Source organism: Triticum aestivum, chromosome 3A (assembly GCF_018294505.1).
Source record: "Triticum aestivum cultivar Chinese Spring chromosome 3A, IWGSC CS RefSeq v2.1, whole genome shotgun sequence".
NCBI lineage: Eukaryota > Viridiplantae > Streptophyta > Magnoliopsida > Poales > Poaceae > Triticum > Triticum aestivum.
In genome coordinates, this window is record NC_057800.1 from 620,890,500 (window position 1) to 620,907,133 (window position 16,634).

Sequence of the window (16,634 nt, forward strand, 5' to 3'; positions counted from 1 at the left end):
TGAATTGTGGCTACTGAAACTAATTTGGTGCTAACTTTGTGATGTGAGAGTTTGATTTCCTGATAAACAGAGATAAGGTTTCAATTCAAACACTGTTTTACATTTGTGCTTTTAAGAAAGGGATGAAACTGTAAGATGATTTTACTATTGGACTGAGGAAAAATAGTTTTTTACATGGAAAATGATTAATTTAAATAGACACCTGATCAGAATATGCTCTGTTTATGTATATTTTGCAACTCTGCATTTATATTTAGGGTTACTTGGTTAATATTTTTTAAACATGCAAATTATATCACAGCTCATTCTTTATTCTTCAGCAAGGCATACAGGGGGACTACATGGAGCAACAACGCCAGAATTTAGTTAGGCATTTGCTTTAGCCAAGATAAATGAATCCCAGCCGACTTTCGAACATGCAAATTATGTTATGGTTCATGATGCAACACACGGACAATTCGTTTATTAGGGATAGTGAGATGGGGAACAGGAAGAGAGACAATGCGTGCAGTTCGCCTCGCAGCGACAACGTCTTTTTTTTAGAGCGTGTGTGGGTTTGTGTAGGCAAGTCCTTATGTTTGGGCCAAACTCAAATAGTGCAAAAAACAATTACAAATAAAATATGATTTAAAAAAACAGAACATTCTTATAAAAACATATGTTAAAAAATGTTCCTTCTTAGAGAAATGTTCCGATTTAGTAAAAACGTTAACTATTCTTAAAAAGGTGCTCCAATTTTTATGTAAACATTAACTTTTATTAAAATAAGAAAAGTTCCATGTTTTACCTTATCATCGACGTTTATTAAAAATGGATATAGAAAATGATGCACAATGGCACATGAAGTAGGTTTTTTTCTAAGCTAACCACAAACTTTATTTATTGCGCAATAATGTTTTGAGGAATACACTTTTTTTGGCACATGAAACAGGTTGTGCCCCCTTTTTTTTGCCCGGTGTAACGCACATGCATTTGTACTAGTACATAGTTCATGCAAAAGAAAAAAGTTTCAGCCCAAATCTCTGTGCCAAATCTGACGAGAAGGACTTAGACTTTGTTAAAACTCAGTCTACCGAGATTTTGTTAAATCTCAGTCAGCTGAGATTTAGCACAACCATAAGGGACTTGGATTCCAGCTTACTTTGATGTTTATATAACACTTTAATGATTTTTTCAGTTGAAGTTATCTACTCCCTGCGTCCAGAATTAGTTTATGCTCAACCGGATGTGCTTCCTCCTGTCCTTTCTACTCCGTATATAAGATTGTTTGAAGTCAAACTTTGTAAACTTGACCAACTTTTTATAGAACAAAATATCCACGTTCACAATATGAAATCAACATCATTACATACGTCATGAATTAAAAATTTCATATTGTATAACTATAGCATATATTATAGATGTTGCTATTTTTTTTCATATAAATATGGTCAAATTTTATGAAGTTTGAGTTCAGACAAATTTATATGCGGAGTAAAAATGACCAAAGAGAGTATCTAGATGTATTTCGGTGCAAGGTACATCAGTTTGAGTGTCAACTAATGCCGGATGAAGGTAAGTAATATTTTCTGATTTTTTTAGCCAATGAAATCAGATGACGTTTCTCACAGTGAGGATACACATTGTGTGTTGTCCATTGTTTCTTCATAACACACGCTACATATCAGATTATCTTCATTGCATAGCTAATCCTTCTGCCCTCTGTATTAGGCGAAGGCATAAGTCTAGGTTCAGAATATATTATTATATGTTGGACAATTTAGCATGTACTCCCTCTGTAAACTAATATAAGAGTGTTTAGATCACTATTTTAGTATTCTAAACGCTCTTATATTAGTTTACGGAGGGAGTACCATCTTTCTAGATTCTTCTATTAATTTTAATACTGTAGAATGTATAATTGTTTCTTAATTAGAAATAAGAAATCTTTCCTACCAAAATAATTAAGCATGTATGAAGTACTTGAGTTGCACAAGAACTGAATTACATTATTTTTGTTTAATGCAACAACAAGGACCCAGACTAGCGATTTTTATATGTAAACAAAACATATGAAAATTTTCATGTAACTGTTACCGTGTAACTAATCTTTATTTCTAACAAAATACGTATACTCCGATCTTCAGAAATTCGCTTTGGCACATGGGAGCTCGCGCTCCTGCCATCGAAAAAAACTCAAAGTGTGAAAAAATTTCAAACAAAAATTTGGCACATACATCTCGACATTGTATGTGTGCACGTTAAGTTTCGAGAAATCAACATTTTTTGTGACTTGTGTAAAAAAGACAAAAGAATGTTTTGTGAAAAGCATATTTTAACACTAGATTTTATCTTTTTCACACGCGAAAAGATTCAATACAAAGTCACATTAGACGAGATAAATGCCTTCCAGAGGCAAGGTGAACGAGGAGAGACGCCCCGACTCGCTCTTTGTCTTTGTCTTTTTTTTTTAATTTTATTTTTTGCGATGATTGAAACTGTTGTCGGCGTCCTTCTATACCCATGCCGATACCGATACAGACCAGCTCGGTTGTACAGCACACAGTCCGACTCCGGCCCGGCCCGTTCCGTTAAAAGCAGGGCCCAGGGGGGAAACCCAACCTAACGAACGAGCTGTTCCAAAATAAATCTCCCGACGCGCTCGACCGGATCCCCAGATCCCACCACATCTCATGGCGGCGAGCCTGTGGCGAGAGGCGATGGGCGCCGGCGCCCCGGCCGCGGACGCGGAGTTCCTGGACTACATCGAGTTCTGGCACCAGCCCGAGTGCGCGGGGTGGCTGGACCAGCAGGGGGAGCACAGCAAGGCGTGGCGCCGGCGCTGGTTCGTGCTCAAGCAGGGGATGCTCTTCTGGTTCAAGGACTCGGACGTCGACCACGCGTCGGTGCCCCGCGGCGTCATCTTCCTCGCCTCCTGCCTCGCCGTCAAGGGCGCCGAGGGCGTGCCCGACCGCAAGTTCGCCTTCGAGCTCTCCACCCCGGGCGAGACCATGTACTTCGCCGCCGACTCCGAGGAGCAGAAGGAGGAGTGGATCAACTCCATTGTTCTCCCACTCGCCGCTCCTGCAGGGACCACATGGGATGAAATTTTTCACACGGTGGACATGCTGCGCGCGGGGTTTGGAGCAGGAGGTTTAGATCCTTCCGCGGGAGAGTAGGCCATGTGTAGTGTGTTGGTGTCGGCGTGTCGCCGTGTATGTTCGCATTGTTAATGGTTTCTTGTAATTATAACTCGCCTTCTACTATAGAAAATATGATACGTCATTGATGTATTCTTCAAAATAAATTTACAATAAATTTTACTAAGTCATTTTTGTGATGTGTAGAGATGTGAAAAAGTAGGATGAATGTGACAAAGATGATGAGCAAATTTAAATGAAACCCTGTCCTTTTAATCCTTTATTTAATAGCACGAGATGGTATAACTTAAGATTTAAATAATGCTAAGGGAATTAATATCATATGTATACACTTAATCATGTAAGTAGTATATTGTCATCATCATCTAGCATCGTAAGAGTGCGTGTGAAGGTATGTTTTTGACAGATCATGTGGGATTGATGTGTGTATCCACTTGATCCAGTCTTTGTTTGTCGATGTTTGTGTGTTTACAAGTTGGATCCTTCTGACCTAGTGCAGTGGTCTTAGGACCTTAGCATGACGACTTCTCGATTGCCTAGGTTTGTCCGACTTTGATGAGGGAGGGTCAACGATGACGACACGTCTTTGGCTCATCGCTTCTTGTGTTCCTTTATGTTGTCATGATGTTTGATAAATATTGGAAGTTTTTCTCTAGTTTTTTTTCAACAACAACTACCAGTAGATGTAAAAAATACTCCCAGTAGACAAGTCAATGCCTTGGATAGAAAGAGTGGATAAGGCATCTCCAACATTGACCTGCAAATCGGACACCATATCCGTTCGTGAACCGAGGGAGGGAGCGGTCTGCGGACATGGATGTGGGAGACGGTCATCCAATGCTATCCACTTTCATTTCAAAACAAATTTAACAAACCAAATGAAATTTATCAAACAAGTCGGATTTCATTAAAGGTCAGACATAATTTACACAAAATCAGTCGATATTTTGACCATTTAACTAAAAACTAGAAGAAAAAACCCTAGACCCTATACCGGACGATCGACCACCTTATACACATGGTCGTCCTGCCTATCGCAGCGTTGTCGCCATTCATGCTTTCGCTGTCGTCCCTCCAGCGGCGGAAGGGCGCTGGAGGGCCGCAACAGTTGTGTCCAGTAGCTGCCTGCCGCTCACGGAGGAGCCGCTGGGCCTCCTCGTGCATGGTGCGGAGGATCGCCGCGGCCAATGCAGACGGCGCCCGCAGAGCTCTGACAGATGCCTTGCCCCTGCCAGAGTTAGCGGAGGAGTCGCTAAGCGACCACTCCTCGCCGTAAAGTCGGCGCCGGCGCTTGGCGGCCGTCTCCGTGGTGGTGATGGAGCGGTCGAAGGCCCATGCGAGGCGAGGTCCGGATCATTGTGGACCGATTCCGATGCCACGTCAAACTTAGCGAACGTAGATCGGTTAGCGGCGTTGCACCAGTCATACTGCGCCTATTGCCTCACCACACACTCCTCCTCGGACACGATGGCCCTCGAACCCGAGGGACCGCCATAACCGCCTCCTCCTTCGAGGTAGTGGAGGATGCAGTCTCGTGCCTTCGTGATCACGGGCGGCAGCTCCTCCGTGATGGGGCGACGGTGGCGGATGCGCGGGCCCGTCAATGCGGGCATACCTGTTGTGTGCCGGCGGCGACACGAGCTCCTCCTTGATGTGGCGTCCGATCTGGACGTCACGGTTGCGCGTGAGGGCGTGGATGGGACAAGGGCTCCTCATTGACGTGACATGCGATGTGGACGCCGTGGTTGCACGGGGTAACACAGGCTCCACCTTGATCCAAGTGGGGATGTCGGCTCCTGCTTCACGTGGACCCACAGCGGGGAGGGTGGCTCCTCCTTGACATGCACCGACGATGGTGGCGCCAGCCCCATTCGACAGACAAATTCTTCGTCCGATAGAGCTGCCTCTTGTCACATCCCTAGCTTCTGGTAATGCTCTAGGCTAGCTTCATGTGTGCATCATGTTTAAATTCTGAAATTTGAACCGAGGGAAATTGGAAGCCTCAAAACTTAAATAAAAGAGGGGCAAAGAACCCTGGTAAATGCATTCAATGTTTTCAAAATGGCCTTAAATAATGTTGGTTATATTTTGGCAAGGGTTTTGCACCAAACCAAAAATAATGAACATTTTTGAGGAATATTTTGAGCACTGAATTTAAATCATTACTTTATTTGCATTTGGAACTATATTCATAACTTGTATAGAATATATTTCCAAATACCCTGAAATATTTTATGTGCTTTTGGAAAAGTCCATTAAGCAGCATAAATATTTTCAGAGGAGTTTTTGGCATTGTTTGAATTATTTTAAATTCAAAACAGTGGCAAAATAAGTTAAATAAAACAAAACAGAACAGAAAAATATAAAACAGAATTTACCTGGCCTCACCCGTGCAGCCCACCAGAGCCGGCCCAGCTCCTGTGCTGGTCCAGCACTGTGCGGCCCTGCCCACCGCGGTCGCCACCGTCTTCAACCTCCTGCCAGTAGGCAGGAGGGCGTGTGCCCGACGCGCGCGCGCACGCTCCGCCCACCTCCTGCTTACCTGCTTGCCGCTGGAGGCACCCGAGGGCGCCACGCACTCCCCCTCGCCCCCTGCACCTCCCCTCTCTTCCCCTGGACCCCGTTCCCTCCTCTGCTTCCCTCCCGCGCACACCACCGAGCAGAGCTCGCCGACATCGTCGCCGTACCCATGGCCACCGGCCACCCCTAGCCTCGCCGATGCACCCAGGAGCTCCGCCTCGACCCCCTCTTCCTCCCCACCGTTCCACAGCCCTCCGGAAGCCCTGCATCGCCGCCATCGCCGTCGTCTTCTACCTCGGACCCGCCGGCCATCTTCGTCAAATTCGCCGGCTCCGGACCGTCCCCGACCTCGCCAAGCATCTCTTCGTGACCGTGGTGAGCCCCCGGTCCTCTTCCCCCTAATCCCGCCTTCGTTTGCTTGCCGTAGCCGCCGCCCCCTTGCTTACCGTAGCCGTCGCCGCGCGGGCTCGTCGCCGGTGAAGCCCCGGTGACCAAATGGCCCCGCGCGTGCGTCCGTTGCACTCGCAACGACCCGTGGAGTAACGCTAGCGTGGCAGCTAGCTCGTTTGCAAGCCGCAGCGCTAACCTCGCACCCACCCGAGCTCCGGCTGCCGCCTCGGGCTCCACTCCGGCGAACCCCGGGCACCCCCGCACCCCCCCGTTGGTCTCCCTAGATGCGCACGGGCGCAGGCTACTTCCTGGTGCCCTTGGCGCGTCGATCCGATGCCCCTAGCGCCAGTCCGGTGTCCCCCGCCGTGCTCTGTGGTCGCCGCCGGCGTAACTCCGGCGAGGGTGACGTGGCGCTAATTTAGTCAGCACTAATGACCACACTAAACACCCCCACCGCCACTGACAGTGGGCCCCACCCCTGGTCAAACCCCAGTCAGCGCTGGGTTTGACCGGGATTAGCTCCTGTGTCACTGACGTGTGGCCCCCACACGTCAGGTTTGACCTGGGGCGCCCAGTTGACCCTGCTGACGTCATGCCAACGTCATGCTGATGCAGTAATGTTTTCTGGATTTAATTTAATTCTGAAAATTCCAGAAAATTGTATAAACTTCTAAAATTCATAGAAATTCAACCGTAACTCCAAATTAAATAAATTATATATGAAAAATTATCAGAAAAATTCAAGGAATCCATCTGTACCATTTTCATGCATGTTAGAACAACTTATAGGTGCTGTTTAGCACAAATCAATTAAATGGCATTTGAATAATCACATATGGAGTTTGAATTTGAATCTTGTATTCAAACCAACTTCATCTAATCTGTTGCTAATTGCATTAGCTCAAAACACATTCATTTTGCCATGTCATGATCATGCATCATATTGTGCATTGCATTGATTGTGTTCCTTCTGTGTTGCCGGTATTTGTCCCCTCTCGATAGACGTGATACCGATGATGTGATCGTTGACACTGATGAAGACTCAATGTTATCTTCAGAAGTGCCAGGCAAGCAAAACCCCCTAGTTCATTTCGATAAAATCCCACTCTCTCGCTCCTGCTCTCTTTTACTGCATTAGGACAACAATGACATTTTGTTACTTGCTGCGGTAGCTGGACCCCTTTATCCTTTGCATGACCTGTCATTGCCACAGTAAATAGATGAAACCCACTAGCATGAGTAGGAGTTGTTTGAGCCCTGATGTGCCTACTCATTCATGCTTGTTGTCATGCCTGCTATTGCTTAGAGTTGAGTCAGGTCTGATTCATCGGGGATGAATCAGAGGCGTGTGAACATGTCCTACTATGTGTGAGCGAAGTGTGTGAACACGATTTGGTAAAGGTAGCGGTGAGAGGCCATGTAGGAGTACATGGTGGGTTGTCTCATTGCAGCCGTCCTCAGGAACTGAGTTCTGTGTTTGTGATCCATGATTCAGCTACTACCATACATTGGGCCCTGAAATATGACCCCGCTCGACTTCTTATTCACCCTTGTCCTCTGTCCAGGAGTTGCAAGTAGTTTCTGGTGTTTGTAGTATGCTGGAGGCCGTGGACAGCGCTGACCGTAGGGGTGGGCTGTGATGCGGTAGGCACGTGGCCGGGTAAATCGGGCACCCGTTTGGTGTCACGGAACCCTGTTCACATCGTTTGGGGCTGTGAGCGAAACTCCGGCCGGATCTCCTCATGGATGGAACCCGAATAGGCGATAAACCTGGACTAGAGACTTAGGTGTTTAGGTAGGTCGTGGTCTACACCCACGTCGGCTTTCGCTTGAAGTCTGCCGAGCACATGTCGTGTGCAGACGCTAAGTGGTGGAAACATGTATGAAGAAGTACACCCCTGCAGGGTTAACATCATCTATTCGAATAGCCGTGTCCGCGGTAAAGGACTTCTGGGTTGCTTATATCAGTTCATAGACAAGTGAAAGTGGATACTCTAAAATACGCAAGATAAGCGTGAGTGCTATGGATGGCGTTCTCGTAGGGAGACGGGGGCGGATCCATAGTGGTGTATTGATATGGTGAATATGTGGACTCGTGTGCGCCACCTCAAAAGAGTTACTTGCAGTCGTAGTTCAGGATAGCCACCGAGTCAAAGCTGGCTTGCTGCAGTCAAACTCCACCATCCCCTTTGTTGATAATGATGCATGTGTAGATAGATCTGATGTAAGTCTTGCTGGGTACATTTGTACTCACGTTTTCCTATTTTATGTTTTTGCAGAGAGACTTCAGTCTCACTAGTAGTTCCGCTTGGACTTCGACGTTTAGCTTGATACCTCAGCTACGATCTTGTGCCCTCGGCAGAATCTGGTAGATAGTCAGGCTTCTCAGCCTTTTTCATTTATAGATGTCTGTACCCGACTATCTACCAGATTCTGCCGAGGGCACAAGATCGTAGCTGAGGTATCAAGCTAAACGTCGAAGTCCAAGCGGAACTACTAGTGAGACTGAAGTCTCTCTGCAAAAACATAAAATAGGCAAACATGAATACAAATGTACCCAGCAAGACTTACATCAGATCTATCTACACATGCATCATTATCAACAAAGGGGATGGTGGAGTTTGACTGCAGCAAGCCAGCTTTGACGCGGTGGCTATCCTGAACTACGACTGCAAGTAACTCTTTTGAGGTGGCGCACACGAGTCCACATATTCACCATATCAATACACCACTATGGATCCGCCCCCGTCTCCCTACGAGAACGCCATCCATAGCACTCACGCTTATCTTGCGTATTTTAGAGTATCCACTTTCACTTGTCTATGAACTGATATAAGCAACCCAGAAGTCCTTTACCGCGGACACGGCTATTCGAATAGATGATGTTAACCCTGCAGGGGTGTACTTCTTCATACATGTTTCCACCACTTAGCGTCTGCACACGACATGTGCTCGGCAGACTTCAAGCGAAAGCCGACGTGGGTGTAGACCACGACCTACCTAAACACCTAAGTCTCTAGTCCAGGTTTATCGCCTATTCGGGTTCCATCCATGAGGAGATCCGGCCGGAGTTTCGCTCACAGCCCCAAACGATGTGAACAGGGTTCCGTGACACCAAACGGGTGCCCGGTTTACCCGGCCACGTGCCTACCGCATCACAGCCCACCCCTACGGTCAGCGCTGTCCACGGCCTCCAGCATACTACAAACACCAGAAACTACTTGCAACTCCTGGACAGAGGACAAGGGTGAATAAGAAGTCGAGCGGGGTCATATTTCAGGGCCCAATGTATGGTAGTAGCTGAATCATGGATCACAAACACAGAACTCAGTTCCTGAGGACAGCTGCAATGAGACAACCCACCATGTACTCCTACATGGCCTCTCACCGCTACCTTTACCAAATCGTGTTCACACACTTCGCTCACACACAGTAGGACATGTTCACACGCCTCTGATTCATCCCCGATGAATCAGACCTGACTCAACTCTAAGCAATAGCAGGCATGACAACAAGCATGAATGAGTAGGCACATCAGGGCTCAAACAACTCCTACTCATGCTAGTGGGTTTCATCTATTTACTGTGGCAATGACAGGTCATGCAAAGGATAAAGGGGTTCAGCTACCGCAGCAAGTAACAAAATGTCGTTGTTGTCCTAATGCAGTAAAAGAGAGCAGGAGCGAGAGAGTGGGATTTTATCGAAATGAACAAGGGGGTTTTGCTTGCCTGGCACTTCTGAAGATAACATTGAGTCTTCATCAGTGTCAACGATCACATCATCGGTATCACGTCTATCGAGAGGGGACAAATACCGGCAACACAGAAGGAACACAATCAATGCAATGCACAATATGATGCATGATCATGACATGGCAAAATGAATGTGTTTTGAGCTAATGCAATTAGCAACAGATTAGATGAAGTTGGTTTGAATACAAGATTCAAATTCAAACTCCATATGTGATTATTCAAATGCCATTTAATTGATTTGTGCTAAACAGCACCTATAAGTTGTTCTAACATGCATGAAAATGGTACAGATGGATTCCTTGAATTTTTCTGATAATTTTTCATATATAATTTATTTAATTTGGAGTTACGGTTGAATTTCTATGAATTTTAGAAGTTTATACAATTTTCTGGAATTTTCAGAATTAAATTAAATCCAGAAAACATTACTGCGTCAGCATGACGTTGGCATGACGTCAGCAGGGTCAACTGGGCGCCCCAGGTCAAACCTGACGTGTGGGGGCCACACGTCAGTGACACAGGAGCTAATCCCGGTCAAACCCAGCGCTGACTGGGGTTTGACCAGGGGTGGGGCCCACTGTCAGTGGCGGTGGGGGTGTTTAGTGTGGTCATTAGTGCTGACTAAATCAGCGCCACGTCACCCTCGCCGGAGTTACGCCGGCGGCGACCACAGAGCACGGCGGGGGACACCGGACTGGCGCTAGGGGGATCGGATCGACGCGCCAAGGGCACCAGGAAGTAGCCTGCGCCCGTGCGCATCTAGGGGGACCAACGGGGGGGTGCGGGGGTGCCCGGGGTTCGCCGGAGTGGAGCCCAAGGCGGCGGCCGGAGCTCGGGTGGGTGCGGGGTTAGCGCTGCGGCTTGCAAACGAGCTAGCTGCCACGCTAGCGTTACTCCACGGGTCGTTGCGAGTGCAACGGACGCACGCGCGGGGCCATTTGGTCACTGGGGCTTCGCCGGCGACGAGCCCGCGCGACGACGGCTACGGTAAGCAAGGGGGCGGCGGCTACGGCAAGCAAACGAAGGCGGGATTAGGGGGAAGAGGACCGGGGGCTCACCACGGTCACGAAGAGATGCTCGGCGAGGTCGGGGACGGTCCGGAGCCGGCGAATTTGACGAAGATGGCCGGCGGGTCCGAGGTAGAAGACGACGGCGATGGCGGCGATGCAGGGCTTCCGGAGGGCTGTGGAACGGTGAGGAGGAAGAGGGGGTCGAGGCGGAGCTCCTGGGTGCATCGGCGAGGCTAGGGGTGGCCGGTGGCCATGGGTACGGCGACGATGACGGCGAGCTCCGCTCGGTGGTGTGCGCTGGAGGGAAGCAGAGGAGGGAACGGGGTCCAGGGGAAGAGAGGGGAGGTGCAGGGGGCGAGGGGGAGTGCGTGGCGCCCTCGGGTGCCTCCAGCGGCGAGCAGGTAAGCAGGAGGTGGCCGGAGCGTGCGCGCGCGCGTCGGGCACACGCCCTCCTGCCTACTGGCAGGAGGTTGAAGACGGTGGCGACCGCGGTGGGCTGGGCCGCACAGTGCTGGACCAGCACAGGAGCTGGGCCGGCTCTGGTGGGCTGCACGGGTGAGGCCAGGTAAATTCTGTTTTATATTTTTCTGTTCTGTTTTGTTTTATTTAACTTATTTTGCCACTGTTTTGAATTTAAAATAATTCAAACAATGCCAAAAACTCCTCTGAAAATATTTATGCTGCTTAATGGACTTTTCCAAAAGCACATAAAATATTTCAGGGTATTTGGAAATATATTCTATACAAGTTATGAATATAGTTCCAAATGCAAATAAAGTAATGATTTAAATTCAGTGCTCAAAATATTCCTCAAAAATGTTCATTATTTTTGGTTTGGTGCAAAACCCTTACCAAAATATAACCAACATTATTTAAGGCCATTTTGAAAACATTGAATGCATTTACCAGGGTTCTTTGCCCCTCTTTTATTTAAGTTTTGAGGCTTCCAATTTCCCTCGGTTCAAATTTCAGAATTTAAACATGATGCACACATGAAGCTAGCCTAGAGCATTACCAGAAGCTAGGGATGTGACAACTCACCCCCACTAAACAAGAATCTCGTCTCGAGATTCAAGCGTAGGGTAAGGTGAAGGGTAACGCAGACTAGTATAATCTTCACGATCCAGGTTGCACTTCAAATGAACGTTGATTTGAACACCATCTTTGTCTTGTCGTCTTGCTCTGAGAACTTCAGCTAATCATGACAAGAAGAGGAAAGGAAAACTCTAGAAGGATCGGTCTTCTCGAAGGTCGAACAACTCAGGATTAACTCACGGAATGAGACTTAGAACCATCTCTCGGGTTGAGACACGAGATACACATCAAGAGGGGTGGAAAGAAACGGATGACGAAGGTTCACTAGGTAGACAACAATTTCACGCTTAAGAAGGTGGTAATCGATTGTCAACGTAGCGAGGAGTTGAGTTGCCATGAAACCACAACGAGACACCTTCAGAACCGTGACTCGTAGATATCTCCCCTTAAGTGGCAAAAAGAATTACCTTTGATTCAATGATCATTGAAACTCTTTAAACCAGCCTAAGACAATTCTCAAGCGATCGTTTGGAGGGGGTCGGTAGAATGGCATACTCAGACTTGGATGATGTGGATTACCTTGTTGAAGACAACGCAATGGATGAATTTGCTTATCACCGGAAATGGAAGAGACCCATGGTAGAATGGCACATTGGCGGTGCAAGCTGGGAACAAAATGCAAATGCTGGGAATGATTCTGGTAACTGGGGAAGAACCCAACAATAGAGAGTGAATCCACTGTTGAGAAGTTATAGCATAACCGAGGAAGTTGAGAGCAAACCTAGCTAGTGCCGATGGTAACACCTAACGCTTGTGCGTGCTCTCAAGAACTTGAGCATTTCCATAATCATCAAGGTTTTACCAATATCCGTGTCAAGGATTCTGGCAACACAACTTACTACCATGATGAATAGTGATGGAGGATGCAGATGCAAAGGAAGATAACACCTTCTCAGATTCCACCCTTGGCGAGGCCAAGGAAACAAAATCTGGACGATCGACCGAGAGACATTTAGCACTCCGCTTCTAATGTTCTCCTTGATGTGCTAGCGTAACCCATTCATAGATATGGTTTGATATCTAGAACATCAAGTAAAAGGTCGGACTTCGGGATCTCAAAATCCATAGGGGCAACTAGGGAGTAAATCCTACGAAATCCCTATGGGGAGGTGGCCAACTTCCTCAATCAAGATATTATAATAACAGGTCTTCCGGCTGGGTGTGTTGGCCACGACATCCACTTTACCGGTTTTCGAGGGACCGATATTATAGTTCTTGGGAAATGTTCCAAACCATCATATCTGCCTGAGATTCAGATCTGGTTGGTGTCAGGATATTCCAGACTCATCGAGTCTAGGAAGAAAAATGAAAGTTTGCAACACAAATCGACGAGATGACGTTGCGGGATTCTCGGGAGATGAACTACGATAGCAAGCTCCAAAACATGAGCTGGTTCTGCTACAAACATGTGAACACGTTGTCCCAGACAAGCATGACCACGTGGTAGTCTTATAATAAAACACTACCGAGTTCAGGAGGGGGAACCATCAACGAGGGTATCGAAGTCCTTACATAAGTCCGGATTAGCTCTTATGAAGGAACTCCTTCTCCTTGAACAAATCAACCAGTGGCTTGGTGTGCTAGGGATACATCTAGATTGAAGGTTGCAAGTCTTCAAACCACAGCATTCTTCGCACGTGTGCATGACTGATTTGGAATGATTCCAAAGAAAGCAACATTGACTTTCTCGAATCCACGGCGGCAACTTGCATCAGATGCACATGAATTAAAGGAAGTCACTACTTACATCCGAACATATGCTTCATGAACTAGCATGAACAAATGCTTTCAAAAGTTTCCAACACTAGCTTAATGTTCAACAAAATCATGGAGGAGATAAGGATGTTGTCAATGGGCTCAACAACTATTCATCTGGGTTTCCTTTTAAAAGGAATTCCATAGTTAAGTGAACAAGTGATAGCATTGGTCAGACCAAAGATTTAATGGTGTATGCTCGAGGGATCAACCACGAATAAGACAACATTACGAGCATCGTTGGTTCTGACTTGATTTGACGATAGCCCACACTCAAATCAAAGAACTGATAAGACGATAGGTCCAGCAACTGATCACAGGGACCAATCGATGAAGATATCATCTTTCTTCAACACACACTACACAAGAATATCCCTTTGGAACGAACTAAGTCAGGCAAGCTTTTATCTTCCAACTCTCCAAGTTGTTGTCTAGCTTAACCAACTAGCTCAGGGATATCTAACACCGATTCTTGGAGAGAAGGTGGTTCATAAGAAACCAACTTGATCACGAGCTCAACATAACGGTCAGGTGACGACCTGGTGATACTTCCGAGAAGATATTTGGAAAATCACGAACCACCGATATGTTACTAAGCTCGAGAACAATCTCGCTTTTGAGGGCAAGACGATATGATCAAATGAGCGAGGACTTAACAAGATCCTAACTCATCAATCGAGGAGTGCACCGAGAACAAGGACTAGGTAGCACGATCAGTCTTAGAATGGTGATTCAATAACCAACATACTAAGAATAAGATTATTACCCTTTAACTACCAAGCAACGAGGTTGCTGGGAGTATTGATTTCACACATCACAATTCATTTGTCGGTACTCCGGCTGCAACAACACGGAACCAAGGAATGAAAAAGGATGGCGAGAAGTATCACTATGTCAAGAATTCACAAAAGGTGGTGCAATTCTCATGAAATTCCTGTCATAAAGAAGGTAATACTTCAGGGTAGAGCAGACCAGAAGCTGGATTGTAACTTGATCTGCGGAACACAACTACTTTGACCCAATCCTAAATATGGATGAGGTACTGGAGTTTGTTTCTCCTATTCATTCTGAAATAGAATGGCTTGGCGGACCACAAGGGTAATAGGCATCGGTAAACGAATGCATGCATACCCTTGACTATCAATTAATAGACGAAGGTCAGTAGACAACTAAAGAGGGACAACTCAAAGGAACACACGATTTTCTGAGTTGTGGATGCATGGGTTGGCATGTCGAACGAATTCAACATTTCTTCCAGATAACCCATGCAGAGAGGTAGAACTGGCAGAGTCACAATGTAGAATCGAGAACCCATCGAGAGCACTCTGATTGTGATCTTTCAATCAGCGAGGAACATCTGCCATAAGCGGTTCATAGTATTTGGAAGAAAGGAATACCACGAACATCGAGGACTAATGCAAAGGTTACTAATAACCTAAAGGAACTAGCAACACTATCAACATGATGTAAGTAGGGTGAATATCGGTTTAAGAACCCAGGAATAGAATACCTACTACTAAGTAGCATCACGGGATGCTTTCGATAATGACGGCCAGAGTCATCACACTGGAACATAAATCATGGCTAGACTACTAGATGATCCCCTGAGACACCTAGGGTCATAATAGTAACTCCAACATAAGGTCAAGGCAATAGAATACCTCAACTCAACAATTAGTGTGATTGAGCTGGCATAAAGGAACATCGAAACCAGAGGGAAAGGATTTTGCAAATGCATCAGACTATTTAGAAACCTGGAATGACTCGGACAGCATAACGGCTGTAAATGCTCAGAAAAGATTTGAGACATTCACAAAAATGGTGGCATAACCACTCAGAAGCACAATATCAAGGTCTCGAGATCAACAGTTAACATACAGAAGTAGAAACTGAACTCAAGCTTAGAACCATCAATCCTACAAGTCTGCAGATTAGTAACACGTGATCCTGATAGAAAGAAGAGATAGCCTAGTTCTTAATCCCCGCAGGAAAGATAAGATGACTCAGATCAGAAGGCATAAGGTATAAGGAGTAAAAAGAGCCTTACGTTCCATCCCACAATCAATTCCCTTATATAACTAAAGAATTTCTAGACTCAACTTCGACCAGTTTGGCTTGGTAATCCTACAGGCAGTCAAGCTCTGATACCAACGCTGTCAGGACCCCGACTCAATGCCACATCGATCTAGCATGTAACACCTCATATCACTTTGCGGCCTCACGCACGGTATTCCCACGGGTGTCGCCTTACCTTTGCCCGGGACCGTTTGCGCCTTTTGGCACACGTATATGACAGTGTCGCTAGCATCCATATGATAAGGAGCCCGGGCTGACATGGCTAGTCGTAAACCCAAAGTGGCACAGACTTACAGGGACAGGCATCCATGACCCAGCATCGAACGTGTCGGTCATCAGCGAGCGAATCCAGGCTGTAGCACTGGGCTAGCAGGACTCCGGTGAACCGGGCTGTAGCGGGCTAACAGGACTCCGGTATTCATCGCGTGACATTTCCCCGAAGGGACAGACACAGGAACGAAGAAGGACACATGCCGGCCAGCCTAAATGTTTCGGAGCAGTAGCAAGCTACCATGGCTCAGTGAAACACTAGGAGACATTTCCCGGTAAGAGAGGCTACTAAAGATAAACAACTAGATGGTCAGATCCCACACATACCAAGCATTTCAATAACATACACACAATATGCTCGATATGTGCAATACAACATGGCATCACAAAATGACTCTACGACTCAAGTAGTTTATTCAATAGGCTCCGAGGAGTGAGATATTACAAACATGGGTCTCATGACCCAACACTCAGAGCATACAAGTCAAAGCACAAGCGGAAGCTATCATGTCTGGGTACAGACATCTATAAATGAAAAAGGCTGAGAAGCCTGACTATCTACCAGATTCTGCCGAGGGCACAAGATCGTAGCTGAGGTATCAAGCTAAACGTCGAAGTCCAAGCGG

The 16,634-nt window shown here is 46.6% G+C and overlaps 1 protein-coding gene across 1 annotated transcript; it reads left to right on the forward strand.

The window, feature by feature from the left end:
• Nucleotides 1-2,514: 2,514 nt before the first annotated feature.
• On the forward strand, nt 2,515-3,310 carry LOC123058801 (pleckstrin homology domain-containing protein 1). The gene has a single exon (XM_044481477.1). It carries the CDS (start codon nt 2,673-2,675, stop codon nt 3,156-3,158), a length of 486 nt encoding a protein of 161 aa, XP_044337412.1. The 5' UTR covers nt 2,515-2,672; the 3' UTR covers nt 3,159-3,310.
• Nucleotides 3,311-16,634: the final 13,324 nt, after the last annotated feature.

What these genes read in the sequence shown, in the direction of transcription:
- LOC123058801 (XM_044481477.1), top strand. Translation starts at nt 2,673, where the DNA reads ATGGCGGCGAGCCTGTGGCGAGAGGCGATGGGCGCCGGCGCCCCGGCC.